The sequence below is a fragment of the Budorcas taxicolor genome, chromosome 2, assembly GCF_023091745.1.
Source record: "Budorcas taxicolor isolate Tak-1 chromosome 2, Takin1.1, whole genome shotgun sequence".
Lineage (NCBI taxonomy): Eukaryota > Metazoa > Chordata > Mammalia > Artiodactyla > Bovidae > Budorcas > Budorcas taxicolor.
The window spans coordinates 133,628,674-133,644,286 of NC_068911.1; the positions used below are offsets into that span (position 1 = coordinate 133,628,674).

At 43.7% G+C, this 15,613-nt stretch overlaps 1 protein-coding gene across 1 annotated transcript in view; it reads left to right on the forward strand.

Annotated features, from left to right (window-relative positions):
• AOX1 (aldehyde oxidase 1) overlaps window positions 1-12,687 on the forward strand; it is a 70,277-nt gene extending 57,590 nt beyond the window's left edge. Inside the window, exons 28-35 of the mRNA XM_052657728.1 lie at window positions 1,206-1,334; window positions 2,032-2,106; window positions 3,807-3,859; window positions 6,911-7,025; window positions 7,745-7,810; window positions 9,977-10,165; window positions 10,678-10,845; window positions 11,702-12,687. Of these exons, the coding sequence (XP_052513688.1) occupies window positions 1,206-1,334; window positions 2,032-2,106; window positions 3,807-3,859; window positions 6,911-7,025; window positions 7,745-7,810; window positions 9,977-10,165; window positions 10,678-10,845; window positions 11,702-11,752 (846 nt within the window). The 3' untranslated portion in view covers window positions 11,753-12,687. The remainder of the gene's footprint in view (window positions 1-1,205; window positions 1,335-2,031; window positions 2,107-3,806; window positions 3,860-6,910; window positions 7,026-7,744; window positions 7,811-9,976; window positions 10,166-10,677; window positions 10,846-11,701) is intronic.
• The last annotated feature ends 2,926 nt before the right edge of the window (window positions 12,688-15,613 follow it).

Consider the following 15,613-nt stretch of genomic DNA (forward strand, 5'->3'; position numbering starts at 1 on the left):
TTCCACCTATCTTGGTATAGAAGGAGCATTTCCTCCTGTCATTAAGAATTTTTTGCAATCATAATTTTTAATGTTGCATGTGGATGTATGTATAATTCACTTAACCATCCCCAGTTGTTAAACACTCTAGTGGACACTTTTGTCCATAAGCCTGTGATCAAATCAATGACTGTTTTTTAAAATAAGTTGTCAGGAATGGAATTACTGGGTCATAGAATAAACCTTAAATCATTTGGCACTTACTACCAAATTGTTTTCCAGAAAGTATCCATCATATTATACCACTAGCCAACATTCTATGTTACGGACTGTTAAAAAAAAAAATCCTAGATAATGTGATAAATGAAATTACCTCATTATTGCTTTAATTTGCACGTTTCTGATTATAGGGGTGCTGATTATATATTTTCTTTCATGTTATCACTTGCTTGAGAATTGTCTGGTCATTGCTTTTTCCCTCTCTGAGGTGAGATTTAAGTGTTTTCCTTATTGAGCCACCAGAAACCTGTCTGTTCTAAGCCTATACACTTTGTGCAGACAGTCTTCTAAGAGCCAGCGACAGGGAGGGTTCTGCATACTTATGCCGTTGCCCTAGTTGTTGGCAAACTCTACTAAGCCATACTGCTAGCGGGAAAGAGAATCTGGGACCAGCTGAGGCTAGTAGTATGATTTTTGCTCCATCACTAAACACAAAGGAAGAATGTAACAGCCAGCTAAGTCCTTATGCCAGCCAATGGCACTGGCACCATTTACTTCTGGGATCTCAAGTTGGCACTGTTGCTTTAACAAAGCCATTGTCCTTTCTCTTTCTGGAGCATCTCCAGAAATCTGGATAAAGCATCTCCTCTCTGATGAAGTCAGCTTTGCTAGAACTGTGCAGAGGTGTAAGAGAGGCCTCAAAGGTGTTGATTTCATGATGATGAAGTTATAAAGCATTTCTTCCTGCCTTGACTTTGGAGGGCTCACCTCCTCTATAGGGTGCTTTTGTACAAAAGAAAGTCAAAGAAGAAAGTGTGTTCAGGGCTGTAGGGGCCAGACCAGCTGCAGGATTTTAGACAAGAGGGACTTCTTGTGGCTGGAGGGACTCATGGTCCTGTCACTGGTCTCTTTTGGGTGTGGAGGGCTCCACATACATGCTACCATGGGGTATATGCACAGGTCTATGCCTAACCAAAGAAAAGTGAAAGATCTCTTCCAAAATCCAGGTGGTGAGTCGTGAGTTAAGGATGCCGCTGTCCAGTATCCACCTCCGGGGAACAAGCACAGAAACCATCCCTAATACAAATCCCTCTGGAGGTTCTGTAGTGGCTGATCTCAACGGGTTGGCAGTAAAGGTAAAAATCATTGCAATGGAGCCTAGATCATGAACTCCATCAATGCTGGAGCTCAGGAGATGTTGAGAATCCATCCAGTTCTTGTCTCCTTCCCACCCTTCTTGGGGGAAAACTGAGCCTTCCCCCAGGTTGGGGGCTCAATCAGTGTTCAGCACTGGCCACGCTCCCGAGTGGAAAATGCCACCCCCTTTCTCCCTCACTCCTGAAAGCTCACTGATCCCCACATCCTAATCCATTCTGCCTAGAAATCTCTCTTTCTGGTTCCAGGTAGCAGTATCATGGCTGCTTTGGTTCAAGCTCATGCCTCTTGCCAGGGCCATCGCAAGGCTCTGTCTGTCCATCCCAGTTTCCCTGCCTTTCACTCTCGCTTCCCACAGCCAGAGAAAGCTTCCCCACAAAATAAATCTGACCACATTGTGCTTACAAATGGTGGCCAGTAGTTTGCCAACAGTTTTTCTATTAAGTTCTGAGGTCTCAACAGGGCTGTACAAGGCCCCCATCCTAGGTGGTCTGTCTTTAAGACTAGCTCGTGCTTCACCCCTACCCCCATGAGACTTTTCTCATCACCTCTTACAGGGTTGGTCTCTTCCTTCTCCATGTTCCATGGGCCTCTTAAATAAGCCTATGTAAGGTCACTTATCATGTGGTTTTGAAGTTGGTGTTTATGATCATAATTTTAACTGAAAAATTTCCCTAGGATGCTTGTCAGACTCTTCTAAAACGCCTTGAACCCATCATCAGCAAGAATCCCAGAGGCACTTGGAAGGATTGGGTAAGAATTACTGTTGCTATGTGTAATGTTAGAAAAAAAAGTAGAGAGGAGAGTGAGAGAGGAATCTGTGAGTCAAATATCAGCGGAAAGGGCGCATTAAAAGGTATTGCACTTACATTATGATCGAGGCCTTTGGCTTTTGGCTCTCAGCATGTGGAAATCTTATCATAGGATAATGGCAGAACTCCTGCATCTGGGACAGTTCTCTGTTAGAGAACAGAAGGTTCCTCTTGTTTTAAGCGAGAATTAATATTTCTTCCTAAGGAATCTAGGTATTTTCTTGATACTAGCTGTCAATCTGTTCGCTTTTTGGGGGGTTCTATTGTTCCTAAAATTGGAAGATAATACCAGAGTCACTCTGTAAAAGTAAAAGTCATATAAGCACTCATTTAGAAATAGAAAGCCAAGCCGTTTGGGTATCCATTCAACTGCTCCCTTTGATCTACTTACAATCTAGTTGGACAGGAAGACACATTCTAAAATCAACTAGGAAACCATTCAGAATAATGGGTTTTAAAGTACCAGATGGTGTGGAATGGATACCCACCAAAGACTGGGTGTATCTGTCATACCGACAGTTCTAGGATGTTAAGTCACATTAAAGCACTGGTCTGGAGGAAACAACATTGGGAAATCTTACTTAGAAATGGTCCTGCTATTCCACAGAGTTAGGACTCATTCTGTAATTCATATTTATGAACGCTCTCAATCCTTTCTGGGCATCTTTATTTCTGCCCTCTGCCCAGTGCTGCCTGAGAGAGTCTGACTGGAGAAAGATGGAGTGCAAGCAAGTCGATCTTCCACCATAATGGAATGCTGCCCTCCATCCCATTTTCTTCTGTGATGGTTGCACTTCTCACCTTTTTCTTTCTCAGACCTAAATTGCATCCTTTTGTATCTTAGTCAGCTGTGTACGCTGCAGAGTCAGGAGAACTTTTAGTGTAAATGGTATGACTCAGCAAGATTGTACCCATCTCTCAGTCTACTATGGACAGTGAAAGTGAGAGTCGCTCAGTTGTTTCTGACTCTTTGAGACCCCATGGACCATACCAACCATGGAATTCTGCAGGCCAGAATACTGGAGTGGGTGACTGTTCCTTCTCCAGGGGACCTTCCCAGCCCAGGGATTGAACCCAGGTTTCCTGCATTGCAGGCAGATTCTTTACCAGCTGAGCCACCAGAGAAGCCCAAATGGGTACTTGATAATAAAATTAAACATCTGACCACCTTTGGTTTCCTGAAAGGTTCCATGTTAATAGGCTAAGTCTTTCCAGGTGACTGGATGAAATTCTTCACAAACAGAACATGTGTTGCCAACAGTAGTCCAGTCTATAAGTGTAAATTACTGTGAGAGTCATTTATTATGGTGATATGCACTGAACAAATGCCGTTCCTATAAGCACTGAACCACAAATTACCTACAGAAGGTGGAAAAGGCTGAAAGGAATACATTAATGTTGGTCCTTCCATGTTTTCACTCCTGATCGCTTTATTTAACACAAAGTAAAATTAAAATGTGAACCACAAATTACCTATAGAAGGTGGAAAAGGCTGAAAGGAATACGTTAATGTTGGTCCTTCCATGTTTTCACTCCTGATCGCTTTATTTAACACAAAGTAAATTTAAAATGTGAGTCTTGAGTGACTATTACTTTAAACATCTTTATTGCATCACATTGTACTCTTTTTTTTTTCCCCAGGCACAGGCTGCCTTTAATGAAAGCATTAGTCTCTCCGCTACTGGATACTTCAGGTAAACAGTCCTTTTGATCATATGCTGTGGAAAACAGCAGTGGTATTTGAAAGGAGAGTTTCATTTCTGTTTGTACTTTTGGCAAAAAATGATTTTGTACCTTCTGTTAACCCACTGTCATAAAGAACTTTTAGCTGCTACCTAAACCAGATGTTAGAAAGCCTGGGGAAAAATAGACATACAAATAAAATACAGTTGAATCGATGATTCAAATCATTCAGTTCAGTTCAGTCGCTCAGTCGTGTCCGACTCTTTACGACCCTATGAACCGCAGCATTCCAGGCCTCCCTGTCCATCACCAACTCCCGGAGTCCACCCAAACCCATGTCCACTGTGTCGGTGATGTCATCCAACCATCTCATCCTCTGTCGTCCCCTTCTCCTCCTGACCCCAATCCCTCCCAACATCAGGGTCTTTTCAAATGAGTCAGCTCTCCTCATCAGGTGACCAAAGTTTTGGAGTTTCAGCTTCAACATCAGTCCCTCCAATGAACACCCAGGACTAATCTCCTTTAGGATGGACTGGTTGGATCTCCTTGCAGTCCAAGGGACTCTCAAGAGTCTTCTCCAACACCACAGTTCAAAAGCATCAATTCTTTGGTGCTCAGCTTTCTTTATAGTCCAACTCTCACATCCATACATGACTACTGGAAAAACCATAGCCTTGACTAGACGAACCTTTGTTGGCAAAGTGATGTCTCTGCTTTTGAACATGCTGTCTAGGTTGGTCATAACTTTCCTTCCAAGGTTTCCCCATCTATTTCCCATGAAGTGATGGGACCAGATTCCATGATCTTAGTTTTCTGAATGTTGGGAAAGCCAACTTTTTCACTCTCCTCTTTCACTTTCATCAAGAGGCTCTTTAGTTCCTCTTCACTTTCTGCCATAAGGGTGGTGTCATCTGCATATCTGAAGTTATTGATATTTCTCCCAGCAATCTTGATTCCAGCTTGTGCTTCTTCCAGCCCAGCATTTCTCATGATGTACTTTGCATATCAGTTAAATAAGCAGGGTGACAATATACAGCCTTGATGTACTCCTTTTCCTATTTGGAACCAGTCTGTTGTTCCATGTCCAGTTCTTACTGTTGCTTCCTGACCTGCTTACAGATTTCTCAAGAGGCAGGTCAGGTGGTCTGGTATTCCCATCTCTTCCAGAATTTTCCACAGTTTATTGTGATCCACACAGTCAAAGGCTTTGGCATAGTCAATAAAGCAGAAATAGCTATTTTTTTGGAACTCTCTTGCTTTTTTGATGATCCAGCGGATGTTGGCAATTTGATCTCTGGTTCCTCTGCCTTTTCTAAAACCAGCTTGAACATCTGGAAGTTCATGGTTCATGTTTTGCTGAAGCCTGGCTTGGAGAATTTTTGCATTATTTTACTAGCATGTGAGATGAGTGCAATTGTATGGTAGTTTGAGCATTCTTTGGCATTGCCTTTCTTTGGGATTGGAATGAAAACTGACCTTTCCCAGTCCTGTGACCACTGCTGAGTTTTCCAAATTTGCTGGCATATTGAGTGCAGCACTTTCACAGCATCATCTTTTAGGATTTGAAATAGCTCAACTGGAATTCCATCACCTCCACTAGCTTTGTTCGTAGTGATGCTTCCTAAGGCCCACTTGACTTCACATTCCAGGATGTCCAGCTCTAGGTGAGTGATCACACCGTTGTGATTATCTGGGTCATGAAGATCTTTCTTGTTCTGTTCTTCTGTGTATTCTTGCCCCCTCTTCTTAATATCTTCTGCTTCTGTTAGATCCTTACCATTTCTGTCCTTTATTGAGCCCATCTTTGCATGAAATGTTCCCTTGGTATCTCTAATTTTCTTGAAGAGATCTCTAGTCTTTCCCATTTTATTATTTTCCTCTAATTCTTTGCATTGAACGCTGAGGAAGGCTTTCTTATCTCTCCTTGCTATTCTTTGGAACTCTGCATTCAAATGGGTATATCTTTCCTTTTCTCCTTTGCCTTTCGCCTCTCTTCTTTTCACAGCTATCTCTTACAAATAGGCCTTACGCCACCTCAGACAGCCATTTTGCTTTTTTGCATTTCTTTTTCTTCATAGTGGGAAGTATGAAGAGTTCCCTGGGAGTTGCCAAGGAAGGAGTGGTTGACGTGTTGAAAACTCACTGTGTCCCTTAACTTAAGAAATGAAGGAAAAGGGATGCAAATTCAATCTATAGTAAGATAAATACCGTTGTCTAGATTGGCAAAAAAATAAGAAATTTAACAGTATCTATGTGTTTGTTGTCAAGATGTGGAACAATTAGAACTCAGAAACTTTGGAAAGCAATCTATCAAATTATTTTAATGGAGAGTGAAAGACATCAGGGGGCAGAGAGATATAGAGAGTTGCACCTGATTGTCTCTCTGTGCCAATTCTTGTGGGAATCTGAGGGCACTGGCAGGGATAAGCCCCTCCAGGCTAGGAGGAGAGGAGGACAGAAGGGTAGAAAGTACTGGCCAGCTGCTGGCCTATGCTTCTCTTCTACCATGACATTCATTTGGTGTCCTTAAAGAAGAGTTGGGAACAGAGCAGTCCTTGGCGCCTGATGGAGAGACCAGAGTGCTGGCAACGAATGGGAGCCAGGGGGCCTGGCCCCACCTACAGAAGGCTGAACCCTGGGGCCCGAAAGAGAAACCAACAAGGGTGCACCTTTGATGTAGTATTTGGTATAAAATCCAGTTGGAACTCCCCAAGCCTGATTACAACAAAATTACATGACCCCATATTAACCAAAAACAATAGGATAAATATCCAAACGATCAACAGTTAACTTCCAAGCCTAGGGAGTTAGTGGTAGGGACTGGTTTCCTGTTTTTATCAGACAAAGCAGGTTTAATAAGAAAGAAGTAAATATCTATTCATTCCACAGCTTTACTCCTTATATTATGTGCTGCACATCTCTGAATCACAAGTGTACTCCTCTCGTTTTTGCTGGGTGTGCAAACTGGGCACAGCTCCTCATGGGTCTGTTTAATTATTGTGGTCTGCAATGAAGGGACTTGATCGTTTAACAATATTCCTCAAAAATTCTGTATCCTCCAGGGGTTATGAGTCGAACATAAACTGGGAGACGGGCGAAGGCCACCCTTTCGAATACTTTGTTTATGGAGCAGCCTGTTCCGAGGTTGAGATAGACTGCCTGACAGGTGCTCATAAGGTCAGTACCAATTTGGGAAGGTCTTCGTCTGTCTGAGCACTAGAAAAGCACCACGTAATTGGCTAAGGATAGTTTCTCTGTATTACCAAAGGAAATAGGAGCTCAGCAATCACCTTGGTGCAATGGTTAGAAAGCAACTGGCAGCCTCTCTTCTTTATGTCCTTGCCCTCTTAAATGGGCAAAGATGTCCCTGCCACCTGGCTGGGCCTGCTATCCTCTTCCTCCTCTGTAGGTCATCAGAGAACTTTCGGTGACCAAGCTGTAATGTTAGCTTTAGTCTCTCCTCTCCTCTAAAAATTCATAATCTAAAATGGCAGTTTTTTGCTGATGAACGCTGAGTTCTTGATTCAGAAGCTATCACCCAGCCAGCTGGACTCTGAGGGCAGAGTGTGGTGGTGGCCAGGAAGTTTTGCAACAAGGATCAGGAGGGCCATAAACATTTCCTGTTTTCTGCGGCATGTGTTCTATTTGTTGTAGTGGATTTAACCGAATACAGGACATCCCTCAGCTGGAATCAAAGCCAAGTAAATATTTTTCTCTCCTGTTGTTTGCAAGGAAAAAAAAAAAGACTACTTAAGCTGCATGAGTCTTTACATAATTTTGAAGTTATACATAATGAACTTTGTTGCTTCTTTTTCCTGAAATATAATGTGTCTCAACTTTGTCTTCCCAAATTGTATTCATCAAACTAAACATTTTTACTTGTTTTTAATTACTAGAACATCAGAACAGACATTGTCATGGATGTTGGCTACAGTATAAATCCAGCCCTTGACATAGGCCAGGTATGTGGAACTAATGTGCCTCTCTCCTTGTTTGTAAAAGTCAACACTGCTGGGGGGTCTGTCAGGAAAACATTCCATTAGCTTATTCATCTTCTTTTTTAAAAATATATATTTATTTGTTTGTTTTCAATTTTTTGTGTGTGTTTATTTTTTAATATTTATTATTTAGCTGTTCCAGGTCTTAGTTGTAGCATGTAGGATCTTTAGTTGCAGCATGCAGGGTCTTGTTCCCTGACCAGGGAACAAACCTGGGTCCCCTGCACTGGGAGGGTGGAGTCTCAGCTACTGGACCAACATAAAAGTCCCCAATTCATCGCCTTCTTGTGTTTGTGTGTGTGTGTTAATCACTCAATAATGTCTGACTCTTTGCAGTTCCATGGACTGTAGCCCACCAGGCTCCTCTGTCCATGGGATTTCCCAGGCAAGAATACTAGAGTGGGTTGCATTTCCTTCTCCAAGGGATCTTCCTGACCCAGGGATCAAACCCGGGTCTTCTGGACTGCAGGTGGTCTCCTGCATTGCAGGTGGATTCTTTACCAGCTGAGCCACTAGGGAAGCCCACCCATCATTTTCTCATTCTCTCCCTTTAGTCAGAATCTTTCTGTTCAGGACAGCCGTAGAACCCAAACCTCTTATTGTCTGAAAAAGGGAAGGGAACAAAGGTGTTGTAGGTAGTTTTTGAAGAAATGTGCAGTCTATGACTGGTGAGCTTGAAAGAGCAGCACTGAGCCTAGAGGTAGCAGCAGGAACCCCCCACCGATGGGCTGGAAGTAGGATCCAGGACTTAGTGCTGAGTCCAGGGAAGGTGATGGCCTCTGGCTTCAAGGTTGAGCTAACAAACATCAGATAGTTACAGCACAGCTGCTGATGGGTAGCCTATTTTGCCCACAGATATTTTATAATTTAAATTTGAAATAATTAACAAGATTGAAAAATCACAAGCTGTTTTACATGAATTTTCACGTGTCTAGCATCTCGGATACACAGAAAATCTGCCAACACTGGAGCTACCTTTCCCTAAGGAAAAGTCTATTGGCTGCATCTTTAGAGAGTCACATGCTCTCTGGAAGCTTCCCTCACTTTCTCTATCTGCCTTGGCACCAGTGGGCCGTTCAGCTTCCTATTTCCAATGGAGAACGTAGTCTGAGGGACCCTCTGATTAGGACCTTGACAGGAGAGTGGGAAGAACTTATGGATTGGAGGAGTCAAAGCAGGCAAAGAATGAGCAGGAAGAGGTATTCTGGGTAGGAGGAAAATGGAGGGAATCAACCTAAAGAAAGAGCTGAGATTCTGCACACCTTGTGTTCAGGGCTGGCAGTGAGGATAAGCTGAGGCAGCAGTCACCTGTGTCACAGGGGCGGGATGTGAGGCTGGAGGTAGGGAGTGCAAGAGGGTCATGTTGGTAGAAACCTCCTGAGACAGCTGGAAGGGACTTGGCCCAGGAAGGGACTTAACAGCTGGGAGGGACTTGGCCCGGGGAGCACTCTGGAGTGTTAGAAAGACCGTTCTAACATTGTGGTGGAGAAGAACATCTCTGCTAGTAGACAGAAGTGAGGATGGAGAAAATGTGGCTGCAGGAAGGAAGGAAGGGAAGAGAAGACCCAGAAATCAGAAGCCTGCATGGAATGGTAATTTCATCCATGTGCTGACGTCTAAGAACTGGAGCCTTTTAAAGCTGTAAAGGAAGCTCAGGGAGCACACAGTTCAAACCCTTCATGTTACAATCGAGGAGACAGTCCAGAGATGTGAGGCCAGCCAGCTGATGAGCGAGGGGTTGGGGGTGAGCTGCCAGGGTTCCAGAGCCTTGAGAGTCTCTCCTGGGGTGCTGAAGTCTATGGGCAAACTGTCAGAGAGGGTTTCACCTGCCTCGTAGGCAGAAAAAAATCAAGATGTTTGGCTACAGGTTCTCTGAGGGCTCTTCTGGAGCTGTAGCTTTAATGCCAGGCTGAGATTCAAACTCACATTCTTTGACTGGATTTAGCACTCAAGGGAGATGTTCAGACATGCTCTAAAGTGAACTTGTAAGTAAACTTTCAGAGACAGGCTCCAAAATATGCAGAGAACCCTCTTAAACTACATTTTTAAAATTCAGGCAAACAGCATGAAGTTGAAATGCTGCTATTGGCTGTATTTTCTCATATATGGAATTTTTCTTTTTTGCCTCAGATTGAAGGTGCATTTATTCAAGGCATGGGACTTTATACAATAGAGGAACTGAATTATTCTCCTCAGGGTGTCCTGTACACCCGGGGCCCGAACCAGTATAAAATCCCTGCCATCTGTGACATCCCCATGGAGCTGCACATTTCTTTGTTGCCTCCCTCTGAAAACTCGAATACCCTGTATTCGTCTAAGGTAAGCTGTGCTCCATGAATAAATGAGTGTTTATGTGATATCTGTGCTGGGAGGGAGGGGCTACATTAATCTCTTGGTTGATTGGTTTTTTTTTTTTCTTTCTGGGAGTGTAGGGGGAAAAGCCCGATTAAACATTTTAACTTTAAAGTAATTAAACATTATAAATTTCTTTAAAAATACTCCAAATTGTGGACACAAACTACTATTATCATCAGGTTGCATCTGATTTTTCATCTCCATGCCAAGAATCAGCCTCATGCCTCTATCTACTCTCTCCCTTTGGGGTCATTTCCTTCCGCTGGAATCCTCAGAATAGAAATACTGAGCTAAAAGAATGGATTAGTTTTTTAAATGAAAAAGTTACATATGTAAAATTTAATGTATGCATACATGCACATATGTATTCATAGATGTGCATGTACATGAGATACATACATTCATACACACACACACACACACACATACAGAGAAAGAGAGAGAGTCATAATCTAGTTGACTTGTTTCCCTACCAGGGTCTGGGAGAGTCTGGGATATTCCTGGGGTGCTCAGTGTTTTTTGCCATCCACGATGCAATAAGTGCAGCACGACAGGAGAGAGGCCTGCCTGGCCCACTGAAGCTCAACAGCCCACTGACTCCAGAGAAGATTAGAATGGCCTGTGAAGACAAGTTCACAAAAATGGTACGTTCTGCTCCAACGAGTCTGAATTTTTTCCCCTGTGCTTGTAGCTAAGTTTCATTAGCCCACCATGGTGGTTTTCCATGGAAGAAAGGTTGACAGGAATCTGAAGACAACTGAGAGAGACAGCAGCCTGCCTGCAGTGGGGTCATTTCTACACCATTTAAAAAGAAAAGTTCAGTCTTCATTCGGCAATTGTATGCTCCTCCTTGGTTTTGTTCCTTTCCCAGGACACATTAGTCAGAAGTTCAGGAACTATGCTCTGAGCCCAAGAAACCCAGGCCAAGAATATGGGCCACCCCAACATTCTTAACTTCCTCTACCCAAGCCATGGGAGTTTGTGCAGTTCCTGATCAGAACCCCAGAGTAGCAAGAGTTCCTCCTGCAACACCCTGGTCAAGCAAACACCTCCACTCTCCGTGGGCATTTTCAGTGACGGGATTTTTAACTGCGGGAGAAGGTCATGCCATTCAGAGTGACCCCTTTAACTATAAACACGTTATTCCTTAAATTGAGGGGAGAGCCCTGTTCTATACAACCTCTCGTGACAGCTCTTCACGGTACCCCTTAAAGCTCTTCCAGAGCCCTGGGAATCACCTCTTCAGTCTGGAGAAGCAGACACTGACTCCACCTGTCCCCTTTCCCTCTTCAAGCCTGAAATGACTCTCCCAGCTGCCCTGCCAGCCCCACCCTTGGTCTTCTCCTGGACTCCCCGTGTTTCTCCTGCTGCCATGGAAGGCTCTCTCATTGTCCTGGTCACCCTCTGGGTGGTTTTTATCCTGTTTTATAATCTGCTCTTTTTCACATGACGTAAACATCTTCCAAGTTGCAAACATGCAAATTTGTCTTTTTATTCCAGATTCCAAGAGATGAACCTGGATCCTATGTTCCTTGGAGTATACCCATATGAATCAAATACAAACCTCTGAAGAGGGGGTGATTCTTCCAACAAAGCAATCTATCCAGTCTCAGTGCTCTAGTGTGATAGGTCTGAAAGACAAATTTTCACAATTCAGAAATCATTTCACAGAGTATTGCTTTTATAGGATGCTGATTTTAAATGTCCTAGTTAGAGTCTGATAGATATGCTTAAGCAATTTAGAAACCATATTTTAAATGGCATAAATGCTAACTGATTTCCTCTACAATGATATTCTTTATTATTCTGTCCCTTACTTGGACCCATCCAGCTGAATAGAATGGAAGATGATGATTTGTATGTGATTCATAGTTGTCGTGCATCCACAAACAGAAATTATACTGTTTAGTAAAAGGAATTTTCTAAATAATTTTATTAGTGTGAAATGTAAAGTTGTCATTTTCTTGTCCCCATTTGCTTTTCCCCATCTGCTGTCAGAATGGATAGCAGGTACTATATGGAACCAAAAATCAAAACAGATAAATTGAACTTCATCAAAACTAAAAGCTTTGGTGCTTCAGGAGACACTTTGAGAAACTGAAAAGACGAACCACAGAATATGGGGAAATATTTGCAAATAATATGTCTGATAAAGATCTGCAGCTGCTACTGATAAATTGCTTCAGTCATGTCCAACTCTGTGTGACCCCATAGACAGCAGCCCACCAGGCTCCCCCGTCCCTGGGATTCTCCAGGCAAGAACACTGGAGTGGGTTGCCATTTCCTTCTCCAATGCATGAAAGTGAAAAGTGAAAGTGACATCACTCAGTCGTGTCTGACTCTTCGCGACCCCATGGATTGCAGCCTACCAGGCTCCTCCATCCATGGGATTTTCCAGGCAAGAGTACTGGAGTGGGGTGCCATTGCCTTCTTCGGATAAAGATCTAGTGTGCAGAATATCAGAATATATTTTAAAACGCTTGCAACACAACAATAAAAAGATAAATAACTCAAATTTTAAATGAGCAAAGGAATTAAATAGACATTTCTCTAAAGATATCTAAATGGCCAATAAGCACATGAAAAGAGGCTCAAACTCATCAGTCACGAAGAAAAAGGAAGTCAAAATCACAATGAGGTATCATTTCACACCCACTAGGATGGCTATAACCGACATGATGGATAATAGTGCACGTTGGCAAGGATGTGGAGCAACTGGAACTCTTATCCATTGCCAGGAAGAAAGAAAATGGTACAGGTCCTCTGGAAAATAGTTTGGCGTTTCCTCAAAAAGTTAAACATGTAGTCGTCGTATGACCACTCTTACATATATACCCAGGAGAATTGAAAACGTGTTCACAAAAAACTTGTGCACAAATATTCATAGCATTATTCATAATAATCAGAGTGGAAACAATCTAACTCTGTTAACTGATAACGAAATGTGATAAACAGAATAGCCACACAAGGGAATAATACTGAGCCATACAAAAGAATGAAATTCTGATACATGCTACCACATGGATGAACCTTGAAAACATTATCTAAGCATAAGTAGCCAGACACTAAAGGCCACATATTGTATGATTCCACCTATATGAAATGTCCAGAATAGGCAGATTCATAGAGACAAGAAATAGTTGCCAGGCCCTAAGGGGGATGGGGCAGTGAAGAGTGAATTTTATGGTATGTGAATTACATCTCAAAAAGCACATATAAAGAGAAAGAGAAAAATGTGGAAAGGATGGAGAAGTTGTGAGAATCACAAGAAATTTATCCCAATGGCCTTTAGTGACAGGAAACCTCAAAGGGGGTTGAGCAGCAGCAAGACATTATCATTGAAAAACCCCATTTCCATTAATGGCCGACAGAAGCATCTGCAGTGACGTATGGACTAGAGACTGGAGTGTAATACCTTCTCCCCGTCACACTCTCAACTCTTGACTCTTGTCCCGGGGCCACATAAGATGGCAAAGCTTCTTCATTGGCCTCAGACTAAAGACTAAGGTCATTCTCGCTATGGTGACACTTAGTTACATTACATCCCTTTAAAGAGCAGATTTTCTCATTGTACCACAAATGATTATGGAGCACCAACTATATGCCAGGCACTGTTCTAGTCACTTCGAACATAGCAGTAAATGTAATCAACAAAGATCCTTGCCCTTGTGAAGATTATAATCTAGTCAAGAGAGAGAAACAGAAAACAGTGCACATAATTAAATTACAATGTGAGCGATGGAGACAAGTGCGGAGGGCATATTGAAAGTAGAGCAGGTTAAGGCTGATGGATAGTGAGGGTGGCCTGGAGCAGGCTGAGGTGGGTGCATCCGGAGGTGAGGATGGTGAGGGGCTGAGCCAAGCAGGTACCTGGAGGAAGCATTGTCAGCATTTGTAGGCAAAGTGCCACCCACCTGGGGAGTGACAGGGGGAGGGTGCCTGCCTACCTGTGGACCTCCATGGTGCCTGCAAGCCTGGAACAGGCCTGGGGAGGGGCAGACATGCAGAGCCTTGAGACCATGGTGAGGACGTGGGCTTTTCATCTGAATGAAGAGAAGTAACCTAAACTGACACATTTAAAGGCTCATCCTGGATAATATCATGACGCAGATCGTATGAGGGCGCATTCTTATGACTCACAGCTTCCCAGTCTTCCCCGAGTTTTCTTTCTTCCGCTTTCTCCTCTTCTCCTGTTGTACCTTCGCCAACCCCTCCTCCAGCCCATCTGTAGACACTGGGATTCCCCAGGGAGCCTCATCTCTCACGCCCTCTCCCTTGCTGGCGCCTTCACTCCTGTGGTTTCTCTCACTCAGGGTCCAGCTCTGAAAACCCAACTTGCCTGTCCCTGCCATTTGCAAGTACACAATCACCTCCAACTTAATGGTTCCCAAACATATCTCTTCATTGCAGCCATCCACAAGATGCTAAGCCAGAGGCAGGGATGGGGGCAGGGTAGGGGGTGGGGATGATGCAAGACGCTCTGTTCCCTCCGTGCAAGAGTCCCGTCAAGCCCACCTGGGAGAAATAACTTACATCTTCCCCTCACTCTATTTATTCCCATGGCAACTATGTTGTTCCAAGTCACCGTTATTTTCAAGCTGACTATTGCAGTAGTCTGCTCAGCTTTGCCCTGCATTCATTTTGCTTCCCTTCCAAACCATTCTGCAGATTAACGCCAAAGTCGAAAGTTATATGTGAGAGTTTGGACACACAGACACATACACACAATATGATCCTTGCCGGAAACTCTGCCATGGCTGCCTTTTCATCCCACCAGATCCCAGCACTGCTCCAGATCCCTAGGGTGGCAAGCCTGCCCTTGGTGACCTGTTGTTCCCTGCCTCTCTCTCCAGCAGTATCTCATGACTCCTCCCTTTTACTACGAGCATTGCCTGTTCTCTTTCACACTGGGGAGACTGTCCGTGACCTCTGCCTGGAAGATGCTATCACCTGTCCTTTTGTCTGTCTGCTACTAAGTAGTGCTTCTCTAATTGTAAAACGCACACCAGTAACTTAAGGATCTTGTTCAAATGTAATCCAGCAAGCCCAGAAGGAATCAGGTAAGCTGCTGCTAAGTCACTTCAGTCGTGTCCGACCCTGTGTGACCCCATAGATGGCAGCCCACCAGGCTCCCCCGTCCCTGGGATTCTCCAGGCAAGAACATTGGAGTGGGTTGCCGTTTCCTTCTCCAATGCATGAAAATGAAAAGTGAAAGGGAAGTCGCTCAGTCGTGTCCGACTCTTCGCGACCCCATGGACTGCAGCCTACCAGGCTCCTCCATCCATGGGATTTTCCAGGCAAGAGTACTAGAGTGGGGTGCCATTGCCTTCTCCGCAGGTAAGCTGAGAGTAGTACATCCAGAATCAAGCACAAGCAGGAGTGGCAGGAACAAGCCAGCTGCGGGGAACCCAG